This window comes from Cyprinus carpio, chromosome A17 (genome assembly GCF_018340385.1).
Source record: "Cyprinus carpio isolate SPL01 chromosome A17, ASM1834038v1, whole genome shotgun sequence".
Classification (NCBI taxonomy): Eukaryota; Metazoa; Chordata; class Actinopteri; order Cypriniformes; family Cyprinidae; genus Cyprinus; species Cyprinus carpio.
Genome location: NC_056588.1, coordinates 25,076,672 through 25,090,349, shown reverse-complemented (window position 1 = coordinate 25,090,349; position 13,678 = coordinate 25,076,672). Strand labels below are relative to the sequence as shown.

The 13,678-nt window shown below is 37.5% G+C and overlaps 1 protein-coding gene across 4 annotated transcripts in view; it reads left to right on the top strand.

Moving 5' to 3' along the window:
- The window catches only part of LOC109073123 (fermitin family homolog 2), a 54,348-nt gene that overhangs the window by 25,837 nt on the left and 14,833 nt on the right, over positions 1–13,678 (top strand). For 2 of the 4 annotated variants that reach the window (XM_042774503.1, XM_042774502.1), the window contains exons 4-7: positions 3,990–4,118; positions 6,684–6,716; positions 13,008–13,233; positions 13,315–13,417. In XM_042774503.1, coding sequence (XP_042630437.1) covers positions 3,990–4,118; positions 6,684–6,716; positions 13,008–13,233; positions 13,315–13,417 — 491 coding nt within the window. The remainder of the gene's footprint in view (positions 1–3,989; positions 4,119–6,683; positions 6,717–13,007; positions 13,234–13,314; positions 13,418–13,678) is intronic. The other 2 variants (XM_042774505.1, XM_042774504.1) reach the window with 1 other exon arrangement.

Sequence of the window (13,678 nt, the reverse complement as noted above, 5' to 3'; positions counted from 1 at the left end):
GTTTAGGGCCCTCTGATTTCCAAAATGTGGAAATCTAGTCATAAAAATGGAATTTACAGTAGAACATGCTTTGTCATTGAATTCAACTCATGCGAAAAGAAAAGAAATGCTTAGGCTACATTTTCAATTATGCATTAATTTCACTGTTTTTGATAATACATTTGTATTAAAGGGATACTCCATCACAAAATGAAAATGTTGTCATTATTCACTTACCCCCATGTCGTTCCAAACCCGTAAAAGCTTAGTTCGTCTTCATAACACAATTTAAGATATTTTGGATGAAAACCGGTAGGCTTGAGACTGTCCCATAGACTGCCAAATAAATAACAGTGTCAAGCTCCAGGAAAGTATGAAAAGCATCGTCAGAATAGTCCATCTGCCATCAGTGATTCAACCGTAACATTATGAAGCCACGAGAATACTCTTTGTACATGAAGAAAACAAAAATAACGACTTTATTCAACAATTCCTCTCCTCTATGTCTCTCCAAAGCAGCATAGAGCCATTTTGACACATCTGTGTATTTACGCTTTGGTTTGAATGAAAACAGCGCATCGGCACAGCGCTGCTGGCACAGAAGAACGTATGACGCTTGCGTACAGCTCAGATTTGCCAAAATGGCGCTACGCTGATTTAGTCGTTATTTTTGTTTTCTTCGTGTACAAAAAGTATTGTCGTGGCAGAAATGTACGGTAACATTCAGTTAATGACGTAATCAAAAAGTCGATGAACCCTATTACCAGCAGTGATTATATGTTGCAATCAAACTTGTAGCAAAATTTGGAAGTTTATTTTGTTGGTCCTCTGAGGGGTTTGCATCATCTCTTCTCAGGTGTTCGGTCATCTCAGGTCTTTGTAAGGGTTGGATCCAGACTCAAACTTGTGTAATTCCTAGTTACCATGGGATTTCAATCTTGGGCAGAAACAGAGAAACAAATAGAGACATAATTAGCGCAGCTGCTTCCAACCAAAGCAAAAATGATTTGTTCAACCCAAGCTAAGGAATATTAATGTGCATTTGATCAGATGTAACTGCAGTACAAGAATATGAGATACATTATTTGAATGCTTGGCCAACCCCGAACGTTATCAGGAAGGCTATTCCAGAGTTTGGGAGCCAAATGCAAAAAGCATTCTACATTCATTCTACCTCCTTTAGTGGACTTTGCTATCCTAGATACTACCAAAATCCAGAGTTTTGTGACCTTAGGAAGCATGATGGATTGTAGCTTGGTAAAAGACTAGTTAGGTACGCAGGAGCTAACCCATTAAGGGCCTTGTAGGTGAGTATTAATATTTTGTAACTGATACCGAACTTAATAGGTAGCCAGTGCGGAGACTGTAAAATTGGGGTAATATGATCATATTTTCTCGACCTGGTAAGGACTCTAGCCGCTGCATTTTGGACTACCTGTAACTTGTTTATTGAGGATGCAGGACAACCACCTAGCAGTGCATTACAATAGTCCAGTCTAGAGGTCATGAATGCATGAACTAGCTTTTCTGCATCAGAAACAAGTAATGTTTCGTAGCTTGGCAATGTTTCTAAGATGGAAGAATGTTGTTTTTGTAACATGGGAAATATGATTTTCAAAAGACAAGTTGCAGTCTAATATAACACTCTGATTTTTGACTGTAGAGGAAGTAACAGTGCGTCCGTCTAGTTGCAAATTGTAATCCAAGAGATTCTGTGTACTGCTTTTTGGTCCAATAAGTAATATCTCTGTCTTATCCGAATTCAATAGGAAAAAATTATTGGTCATCCAATCTTTTACATGTTTTAAAGTGCCCCTATTATGGGTAATGAAAGGTTCATATTTTGGTTTTGGGAGTCCCCAACAACAGGTTGACATGCATGCAAGGTCAAAAAACACTTTCATATAACGCAACTTATATAATGAAACTATCTGTAATTTTCATAAATAAATAAATAAATAAATATAAAAAATATATATATACTTTTTGCTCGTCTTGTCTAGCACTGCGATGTGCACTTATACTCTGTGTACAACAGTTCAAGACAGGGTGTCTTAAAACTCCCAACACTTTCTCCTCCAACTTCAAAATCGTCCTACATCGTTGTTTAAATTTATTTGTTTTTTTGGAAAGAGTGTTTGACCATCCTTGCAAGTTCACTTTGTAAACACTGGGTCGGTTCTTCTGCAGCGATTTCGGATGGTTTTGGAGTTGGAGGAGAAAATGAGTTGGGAGTTTTTGGACATACCCTAACTGTACCCTAACGGATTTCCCCTCACAGTGCAGAGCACAGTGTTGTCTCCACAGGAATCCGCTACTGTGTTTGAGGCAGGAGAGGTTCCAGTTTTCCTGGGTCTGCGTGCACAAGAAGTGGGCGGGCATAAATATGCTAATGTTTCAGTTTGACGTCCCCTTGAAACAGCTAAAGAGTCATTTTAAAAACGACTCATTTTCATGACTCGGAGTCGACTCTTTCTTTTGAAAGATAATAACTTTATACACGGTGCACTTTTAGATTTAAAACTTTGCAGGATGTTTTCATTCACTTAGAGCTGTGTTACACACTGCATGAAAGGTAATTTTCAAAAATACATAATAGATGCACTTTAAACACTCTGTTATCTTAGATAATTTAGAAGTTTCATCTGGTCTTGTTGAGATATATTGTTGAGTATCATTATCATAACAATGGAAACTAATTCTGTATTTTCTAATTATATTACCAAGGGGTAACATGTATATTGGAAATAGGAGAGGACCTAGGACAGATCCTTGTGGCACTCCATACTTTACTGGTGATAATTGAGATTAAATAAACAAAGTGGTAGCGATCAGACAGGAAGGATCTAAACCTTCATAAAGCCTGTCCTTGAATACCTATATAGTTTTGTATTCGATCTATGAGTATATCATGATCTATAGTGTTGAACGCAGCACTAAGATTAAGATAAATTTTCTCACAGTTATATTTATTTATTTTTAACAAAATAAGATAAGACCAATTGTAAATGAAAAGATGACCTTTTAGTATTGCTTGGACAAAATGCTGAACATTTATTTGTGAAATTGAAATATGAAATTAAAAAAAAAAAAACAAATCAAATAACACATAAATAACACAAATAAAATAAATATTTCCATTCAGTTAGAGGCAACTACTGGATCATTTAATCATGATCCAAACAAAGATGCTACATACATGCTGCACAAGCAGTTTTTAATCTAAATTAGATAGTATAATTTCGAAATTCGAAATCAAAAACATAATGGTCTTTGTGAAATTATGGTACATAAAACATCTGAACGAGACAAAAACAGCAGATGGGCTGAATGAGATGCAGATTTACTCTCTGACAGCAGGTGGCGCTTCTGGAGCAGTAGCGATACAGCATTTCCTTGGTTACCGCTGTAAACAAAGCAGCGCTGCACTTGACCCTATTGATAAATGCTGCTTTAATATAAAGAGGGAAGATGAAATTAAAATATCATCTAAACTTTTCTAAAGGCAGTCAGTTGCCCTCAGACATACATTCATTATAAACTCCTACTCCCAACTATATCGTGATTCATTTAATATCTCAACCGATTTTAATGGTCACATATTTGCATCGATTTTCAACCGGCTTGCGGTGAATTGTTACATCCCTAGTGCTTGCACATGCAGAACTTTTAAATTTTTGAATTAATACTATGTGGAACATGTCCTCTAGTAGCGAAACATGGGATCTCAGATATCCTGATATGAGTCTAAAGAATGAACGTGCTCAGCCCTGTAAGCATGAAATAATGGCCACTATTGGGGGAATTATTGCTGATTGCAAGCATTCAGAAAAGAGAATAAATCAGATGATTAAGCCAGCTTGTTTTAAAAATATACAGTAGATATGTATGAATTATAATGTGCCCATTTTCAATAAGGCTTATTGAGACTTGCATGTGTGTCTGTTTCTAAGTCTTGTGAAGAGACGTCTTGTGATGATCCTGACCAGTAATTCCCTCTTTTTTTACAGACATCCGGCATCCTGAGGAGCTCTCCTTACTCCGCAAGCCCCGCGACCCCAAGAAGAAGAAGAAAAAGCTGGAGGAGGCAGAGGAGGAGGCGCTGGAGCTGGAAGGACCTCTGCTCACTCCTGGATCAGGTACGTCTCCGATCACCGTGTGTCTATGACTGTAAAGAAGTGCTCTGAGAATGCACTGGTCTCTCTGTCACGTCATTAAATACTCAAACTATCTATAAGGTCCACTTTATGAAATGGTAGTTTTGATCAAAAACCTAGTGAGCTGCATACATGAGTCATGGAACATAAGTCATTGGTTTTCAGTCCTGGTCCTGAGGTCCAGCTGCACTGCACATGTTCTGTGTCTCCCTTATTTAACACACCAGATTCAGATCATTATATTGTTTGGAAAGAGCTCCATGAACTGCACTTTATGGAAGCCTGTTTCCGCCACTGAATAAATATTTTTTTTTTAAAAAGGTTATTGAGGCTCCTTATCTCACAATTCTGACTTTTTTTCTCACAATTGTGGGATAAAAGCTTTCAGTTCTAAAAAAAAAAAAAAAAAAAAAAAACTCGCAATTGAGAGAAAAAAGTCAGAATTGGGAGTTTATATCTCGCAGTTCTGACTTTATTTCTCAGAATTGCAAGTTTACATCTCACAATTCTGAGAAAAAAAGTCAGAATTGTGAGATAAAAAGTCGCAATTACCTTTTTTTTTCTGACTTTATTTTTATCAGTTGAAGTCAAACGATCACTCGAAACAGTTTAAATCCCAGTGCATTTTGAATCACACTGGGAGAATTGTGAGATAAAAAGTCGCAATTACCTTTTTTTAATTTTTTTTTATTCAGTGGCGGAAACGGGCCTCCATTGAAATAAGTGTCTGATTTTTTATTCCTTATTAAATCATAAATCCACTATTTCAGTCATAAATTCTGAGTGTCAGTCCTTATTTTCCACATTGCTGTTATCATGTGGCACTAAAGATGTGCTAATGTAAAATGTCCAGTGCTCTGGGTCCACTAGACAGGATTGAAAAAGTTATAAGTGCCCAAGCAACTCAACCCAATTGATTTTAATAGAGTTTGACATAACGTAATAGTACTCCTCTCTTCAACAAACTTGAGGAATCATTCATATCCATCACACAAATCATGCAGGTAGGGTTAAACGATGTTAGTTCGAATCACAAACCCAAGTATGAGCAGTAGTGATGGGTGACTTGCACAACTTTGATTGTCGTGCCACATCGCGTTGCTTATTTGCAACGTAGACTGTGTTTGATGGTTTGGAATCCAAAATGGTACGCGTGTGGTTGAAGAGCAGGAAAACAAAAGGCTTGTTATGTTGAAACAGTGCTGAAATGAGAAATGTGTGGGTTGAGAGCAGCGTCTCATTTGCAGTAGGAGCATGAATGGTTCAGATTCCTCACATATTTGGTCACGCTGCCATTTTGAAACAGAGCGACCGAAACATCACCGAGCGCCCCCACACATGATGCGCTAAAATCCACTTAAGATGCACAGAGGACAGACTCCATCTCCTCAGGTCGACGTGAATAGGGTCTATTGTCCCAGGGCCCCTGTGCGATGCGTCCCCCATGCAAACTCAACACGCAGGCCAAAACACTGGTGCAGCATGATTGAGTCTGGGATCTGTTCTCAACTTGTTCCTTCATCACGACCATTTAACCTCATGATGACCCTCATTAAAATAGGGCAGGACTCCCGATGTTTAGTGGCCATAAAGACATGGTTTTTACTGCACAAAGGCTCTTTTAGGAAGGAGAATTTGGAACGGGAGCCGCCATGAGCCGCTTTGGCCCACAACGGGAAATGAGCCGAAGACCTGCCGCTTGATCCCCTCTCAGAAGGATTTCAGTTCGAGTCGCCGTGATAAGAATCGCTTTGATAGCAACATGAGCCCCACCCATAAGTACTGTTGTTCCTTTCCCTTCCTCTACAGATCTTCAAACAAATCAATCTGCTCTGGAAGTAGAGCTCTTTCCTCCTCTGTTCTGTTTCTGGACTTTCAAATGCACATTTAAGCATTTAGCAGATGCTTTTATCCAAAGCAACTTGCAGGAAAGGAACAAAAGCAATATTTGTAATAGATAAGGCCTTGTTTATTAGACAGCTAGACTAGGAAGTAAACTAGAAAAGAGAAGAAACACAATTTATTAACATTTTATGTATGTATTTATTTAATGTTAAGTCAACAGATTTTGATCTTGACATTTCAAATAGAAAATAAATGTATTTACTTTAAGGTGGGTGAACTAAATTTTCTAGAGGTTATCTGCCTCCTTTCACAGACAAAAAAAGGAAAAGGGGTTTTCTGCCTCATTTAAAAGAAAAAAAAAGTTTATTTTATGTGTGATTTAGTGATTTAGACTAATTTTTGTTTTTTTTTTGTATGTTTATCTGTGGGTAAAAAAAAAAAAAAAAAAGTTTATTTTATGTGGTTTATGTGGTTAATTAAGGATATGTATGAACGTCCTGTGTCTGTCTACCTTGTCAAGGGAACTTGTCCTTTTTTGATATATTATTATCTTTTTGAAACTGTGGTTACTTCTGAGGTCTTGTCTCATTTTGCATGTTAACGCTTTCCTTTTCTTCCAAGCTGTTAATCTCTTTAATCTATCCTTTCATTCCCCATCTTTCTCTCTGTTTTTTCTTTTCTACATTTCCTCCCATTCCTCAGCCTCTGAGATACTATACATTGGACCAGTAAAAGGTAAGGCTCACTGTTTTTCTGGCTTTCTGCATTGCTTCCTTCATCTCCTCTCGCCGCAGCTGGAGCAGTCACCTGACCACTGCTGACCCTGAGCTATCCCTGGCTCTGGTCACCTGACTCTCTGCTTCAGCTGATGAGGGTCACAAGATGAGCTTTGCCCAAACACTGCATTCCCTTACATTCCCTTATCAGTTGTTTTGCTTTGTCCTGAAATCAGTATAAGATTAGAGACTGAAAGGTCATGTCAAGGAGCTACCCAGCAAATACTGATTATAATTATTATGTTTTTGGAGCTCATCATAACTGGTTATACAAACAAGCAGGCTTACAAAAAAATATTATTAATATTAAGATGCATATGCACATGATGGAGGGCATTTCTGTGCACAAAAAAAATGAGTTACTTTACTTTGGTATGTGACATATAAAAGACCTTGAACTTTTAATGCAGTTTGATCAGGAGTATTCCTACTACAAGCACAAAAGTCTTATTTCATTGGTTCAGTTGGAAGGAAGAAAGAAAAACCAGTGCTTGCAATGCAGGAAAAGAGTAGCGGTGAAGTCAAATAATAGCCAAATAAACAGAGAGACCAATAACCAATGTCAAATGCAGAATGCAAATAAATGCAGGAAAAAACTCTCAGTATGGAAATCAGAAATAGATGCACACCTAAGCCTAATATTAATACCCCTGCAGCCGTTTTCATTGCTGCTGAATCTCTAATGACACAGAAAAGAAATTATATTTTATCTGAGTTGTGAGCTTGCAATCTGAATCGAATGTGACAAATTTAATTGCCATCAAATAATGGCAAAATGTCTGTTTTGTCCTGCGGGCTGCACACAAAAACAAGCATACAGAGTGATCAGTGTAGTCCGATCTACAAGCAAATTACTATAATTATGCATTTATTATTTTTATTTATATTTAACTCATTCGTTTAATGAATTATTCCAAAAATCTGTCAAATTTAAGGAATTCCAGTCTTTTGCCAGCTCAGCCGGGTGAATCTGGGAGGTTATCTGGCCTGTTTCCACAAACATACGAGCATTCTTTGTACATTCAGCTAAAGCCAACAGATATATTGAGTGTTTAGACTCACTTTAAATCCTTTTAGTCCCCCCCCCCCCCCCAATTAAAGCTTTCTGACTTTTAGGTTTTAGGGTCAGATTGTAACTAGTATTTTTGGCTGCCATATCTATGGTGAATGAGAGTGACGGGTGAGCACCAGACTAGCAACCAGCACAGGAACCATGTAGGTGGGAAAACAGGCATTAATGCTTTGCTGAATCGTTCAGAACAGTTACTGTATCAACATCTGACTCACTCCTGAAATCAGGCCAGGTTTAAGAAGCAACAATCACGGAGTTTTAGTGCAACAAACTTTAAAGGGATAGCTTCCGTCCTTTTATTGAAAGTCCGTTCCACCGAAACATTGATGCTTAAAAAAGTGAATTACAAAATGTAAAAGTAATCCATATAAATTAAACTGTTAATCCAAGTCTTCTGAGGACATAATGATTGCTTTGCTTGATGAACAGATTTAACGAGCGCACATTTGCTTGGCGTACGAGAACATACCTCATTGGTGCTTGCAGAAGTTCAGAAGACTTGGGTTAAACCATTCTATCCATAAGGATTTCTTTTAGAAAGTCTTCGACATTTTTAAAACATCAAAGGTTTGGTTGTGTGGACTTTTAATGGAGGGTCAGAAATCTCTAAAGTTTCAGTAATATCTTCATTTGTGTTTCAAAGATGAACGAATGCTTATGGGTTTGGAATGACTTAAAGTTGAAGAAATTATGACAGAATTAAAATTTTTGAGTGAAGTAACCCTTTAACATTTAAATATTTTAAGTTTAAAGTTTATAAAAGCAAAAATAGCATCCGTAGGGTTGAAATGATCTACAAAACAGTCTGAATAGAGTAAGTTTGAGACAAATTAATTACTGAAAATTAAAAAATAAGAGGCCTTGTAAGCATTGTCATTGTTTAATCGATTAGTAAAACAGTGAACACTCACACCACACTCACTATCAATTATTTTATGCGTGCCTCCAGACACGAGTCTGAGCTGAAGCGTCAGTGTGATGTGTGTTTGTGGATTAGGATTCATCTGAACATTCCCGAGTCGAGTAAACATCCAAACGCAGTTCCCTGATGGGAGTGGAAACCCCTCTGAGTTTCTGAGAAGGGCTGCGAGTCTTTTCTCATGACCTCTGCCACCCCACAAGCACTTCCTGTCCCTCTACATGACTGAGGCCTCACACTGCCACATGAGTGGTTTTGCTTCTGTGTTTTACTCACTCTGTGATTGGTTTGCTTGAGTGGTTAGAGAAGAATGTGTAGTGTAACTGTGATTTGTCTGATTTATGACAGTAGATAAACAAGTTTAAGCAGTTGCCAGATGATAGTTGCATATTTGCACAGCTAGCAGAAGTTTATTTCTGCATTGCATTATTGCTCACTCAGCCTGGTTTTAGTGGTAATGTTTAAGGAAGGGCATTTTGAGAGGGCTATTTGGAATATATCTTAAAGGGTTAGTTGGGACGGAGATTTAAGTTATGTCGTTATTGTTTTAACCTTTTTTCGTTCCAAACCCGTAAGACCTCCGTTCATTTTCAGAACACAGTTTAAGATATTTTAGATTTAGTCCGAGAGCTTTCTGTCCCTCCATTGAGAATGTATGTACGGTATACTGTCCACGTCCAGAAAGGTAATAAAAACATCTTCAAAGTAGTCCATGTGACATCAGAGGGTCAGTTAGAATTTTTTGAAGCATCGAAAATACATTTTGGTCCAAAAATCGCAAAAACTACGACTTTATTCAGCATTGATTTCTCTCCCGGGTCTGTTATGAGCGCGTTCACAACACTTGATCCACAGCACATCCGGTTCGCGAACGAATCACTCGATGTAACCGGATCTTCTTGAACCAGTTCACCAAATCGAACTGAATCGTTTGAAATGGTTGGCGTCTACAATAAGCATTAATACACAAATGACTGTTAACTTTTTTAACATGGCTGACACTCCCTCTGAGTTCAAATAAACCAGTATCCCGGAGTAATTCATTTACTCAAACAGTACACTGACTGAACCGAGCCAGATAACGAACGAAACATTGACTCGTTCTCGAGTCAAGAACCGGTTGCATCGGTTTTCGGATCACCGGTAGTGATGGGAAGTTCTGTTCTTTTCTGCGAACCGGTTCTTTCGGACAGTTCGATTCAATAAACCGGTTGAAGAAAACGGTTCACCAGTTCTTTGCGCTCGACGTAATGACTTCATTGGCGATGATTGCCCTTGATTCAAGCCTTCGGTTTACCCGCGCTCATAACATTAGCACAGAATCAGTTCAGAATCAATCACCAAAAGAACCAGTTCAGTTCAGACGCGCTGTGTGTCGGTCTGAATCACGCATGCGCAGTATCATCAGCTCCTCGGTTCTTGAACCGGACGCGTCCGACAGAAACGGTTCTTGACTCGAGAAGGAGTCAATGTTTCGTTCGTTATCTGGCTCGGCTCGTGTTCATCTTCAGTTCTCTCTTCACAGCAGTTCAGTCAGTGTACTGTTTGAGTAAATGAATTACTCCGGGATATTGGTTTATTTGAACTCAGAGGGAGTGTCAGCCATGTTAAAAAAGTTAACAGTCATTTGTGGATTAATGCTTATTGTAGACGCCAACCGTTTCAAACGATTCAGTTCGATTTGGTGAACTGGTTCAAGAAGATCCGGTTACATCGAGTGATTCGTTCGTGAACCGGATATCACTAAACTGCAGTGCTGTGAACGCGCTCACAACAGACCCGGAAGAGAAGAGAACGCTGAATAAAGTCGTAGTTTTTGATATTTTTGGACCAAAATGTATTTTCGATGCTTCAAAAAATTCTAACTGATCCTCTGATGTCACATGGACTACTTTGATGATATTTTTTTATTACCTTTCTGGACGTGGACAGTATACCGTACATACATTCTCAATGGAGGGACTGAAAGCTCTCGGACTAAATCTAAAATATCTTAAACTGTGTTCTGAAGATGAACGGAGGTCTCACGGGTTTGGAACGACATGAGGGTGAGTCATTAATGACATAATTTTAATATTTGGGTGAACTAACCCTTTAAATATAACATTTTTCACTTCAAGTTCTTCACTTTTTTTATGCAATGCATTCTTTTATTTTTTTAAGAAATACAGATGTTTTACTAAGGTTTACAGCTTAGATGGCAATTTTGCTGTCTTTGGTGATTTAACTTTGATATTCCAAGTATTTTGTAATATTTACAAACTTTTTCTTGCATATTTTTAATGATCATGTGCACTAAAAAATGGTATTAACAGTTTTCACTCAGAAATTGCAAGTAAATTTCACAATTAATTATAAGGAAACGTAACATTGAGTTACACATGAAAGTAGGAAACCTGATGTAGTATTTTTTGTAGAACATACTCCAGCAGTCTTTGTCTCGTTTACAGCTAAGAAAAATGTGTACTTATATAAAGTGTACTTCGATTATATGTAGACTGATAAATATTATACAGTAAGTTACTAGAGGCTTAAGTGTGACTGCTTTAGCTGTGATTATATTCACAATATAGCACAGCCTCTCATAACTATTATAAAAGTTTGCTAACTTTATAAGCATATATTAAAGACACTTACACTCATCAAAGCTTTCTTTTATTGATCTAGTTCATTAAATGTCATCCTTTCACTAGATCTAGTCGTCTAAATGAAGGTTATAGTTGGTCTCTGTGGGTGTTGTGCCATGACAAACTGGAGAACAGCTGATACTGTAACTGTACAGTATTAATTAACATCTAGGTGTCTCCATTTAATAATAATCAAATGGACCTGTGCAATTTGAGGTCCGTATGCGGATGGGGATAATTGCTGCAGTTGTCCTGTAGGCATTGACTGGAGTGTTTAAAGAATGACGCTGCACTAATGGACTGAATGTGTTAATGGTGAGTGATGATAACAGCTGTAGCGCTCCTGATTCACCGGGTTCATAGAGTTCATGCTGCTGTTTGTGCTCTTGCAGAGTTGAAGTCTGTGTTTTCTGCATGCTGCCTCCATCAGAAATGTGCAGTCATGTGAATGAGTGATTGTGTGAACCGCAGTCTCGTGTGATTTTCAGTCCCTGGGTTTGGTGCACACTACACATATCTGGCTAGGAGTGGGCGGCATGACAAAATCTTGTCACCTTGTTAACAAGTTGTTTTTGCAGATCATTTAGCCAAATTCAAATAATTTGTTAAAAAAAAAAATGTAGAAAACATCTGTTTATTCTTGTGTAATATTATAATCTTACATTTTGTATCTTTTTATTTAGAATTTAATGGAATTAAATACGATTATTAATGGAAAAAATACGATTATTCATATTTTATTATACATCAGTGCACAGACATTATAAAGCACAACACTCAAAACAACTATAAGTATAGCTGCACAACTGACTGTTATTAATTTATAAATTGACCTTTTTTATATAATATACATTTGATGTTTTGTCTTGAATTATCTTGGAATAAATTACATTACATTAAATTACATTAAAACATTAACGTTGCTATATGAGTGTTTGTATTACAAAGGCATATTTGACATATTTCTCTTCAGACCAACATAATCTCAATACCCCCCAATCTCTTTTGTAAAGTCATAGAAACAATATTGTGGATTTATTTATTTATTTATTTATTGCTATTGGAGCAAATTGGGAATGCAGAAATTATGAAAAATGATTTTATTCCAGAAGTTCACCAAACTGTGACGAATTCAGTTTCTAAAAACCGCTGAAATTTGATAAAGGTCTAAAGTTATTTTGGAAAATTTCATATTTTCATAATATTTTTATTTAAAAAAAACAATAATATTTTATTATATATATATATATATATATATATATATATATATATATATATATATATATATATATATATATTATTGTTTTTTTTATAGTTTAATTGAAGAAAACCAAAAAATATGACATTATAATGAACCTAAATTGAAAAAATTTTTTTTTAAATAGAATTCAAAATGGCAAGCTGCTGTTAACAGTACAGTATATGCATACGTCTGACTGTTGATTTCTTTATAAATACGCCAGTTTGCTCTTTTGCTTGATTAGCACAGACACCCTACAGTTACACCGTGTCAGTCTCTACTGGACGAAACATTAAATAACCGTCGTTCCGCCCAGTCCTCCATCAGGCTTGTCGTGTGAAGGGGTTTGACGGCTGTTTTGGGTGGTTACTGACGGATGTCTCTCATTTCAGGAAGCATCTACTCTAGTCCTGGACTTTACAGCAAGACCATGACACCTACCTATGACTCTCGGGACGGCAGCCCCCTGTCCCCCACCTCAGCGTGGTTTGGAGACAGTCCTCTGTCAGAAGGCAATCCCAGCATCCTCGCTGTCAGCCAGCCCATCACCTCACCAGACATTCTGGTCAAGATGTACAAGCCACAGTCCCTCCTGGACAAGGCCAAGATCAACCAGGGGTAAGCTGGGACAGATCTGCTGTGTGAAGACTCTGTGATTCACGAAGGCTTGCGCTTATATTCCTCTGAATGTCTTTGTGAGTGGCTGGACTCCTCCAGATCTCTGATGGAGCAGGATGTGAAGGAGAACGAGGTTCTTCTGCTCCGGTTCAAGTACCACAGCTTCTTTGACCTCAACCCAAAGGTCCGTGTGTTTTGCACCTCAGCACTTATAATCATATATACATGATGCCGAATAGGATATTTCACAATCAATGATTATGATTAATATTATGAAAGAGTCAAACCCAAATCCATTTCAGAGCGTTTATTTTAAAGAACATAGGCTAGGTTTTTAAATTGCTTTTAATAATATTTTAACATATTACTCACCATGAAAATAGGCAAGAAAACTGGCCTGGCATTAAAACGCCAACTAACCAACTTTAGCACGTATGCACTGCCA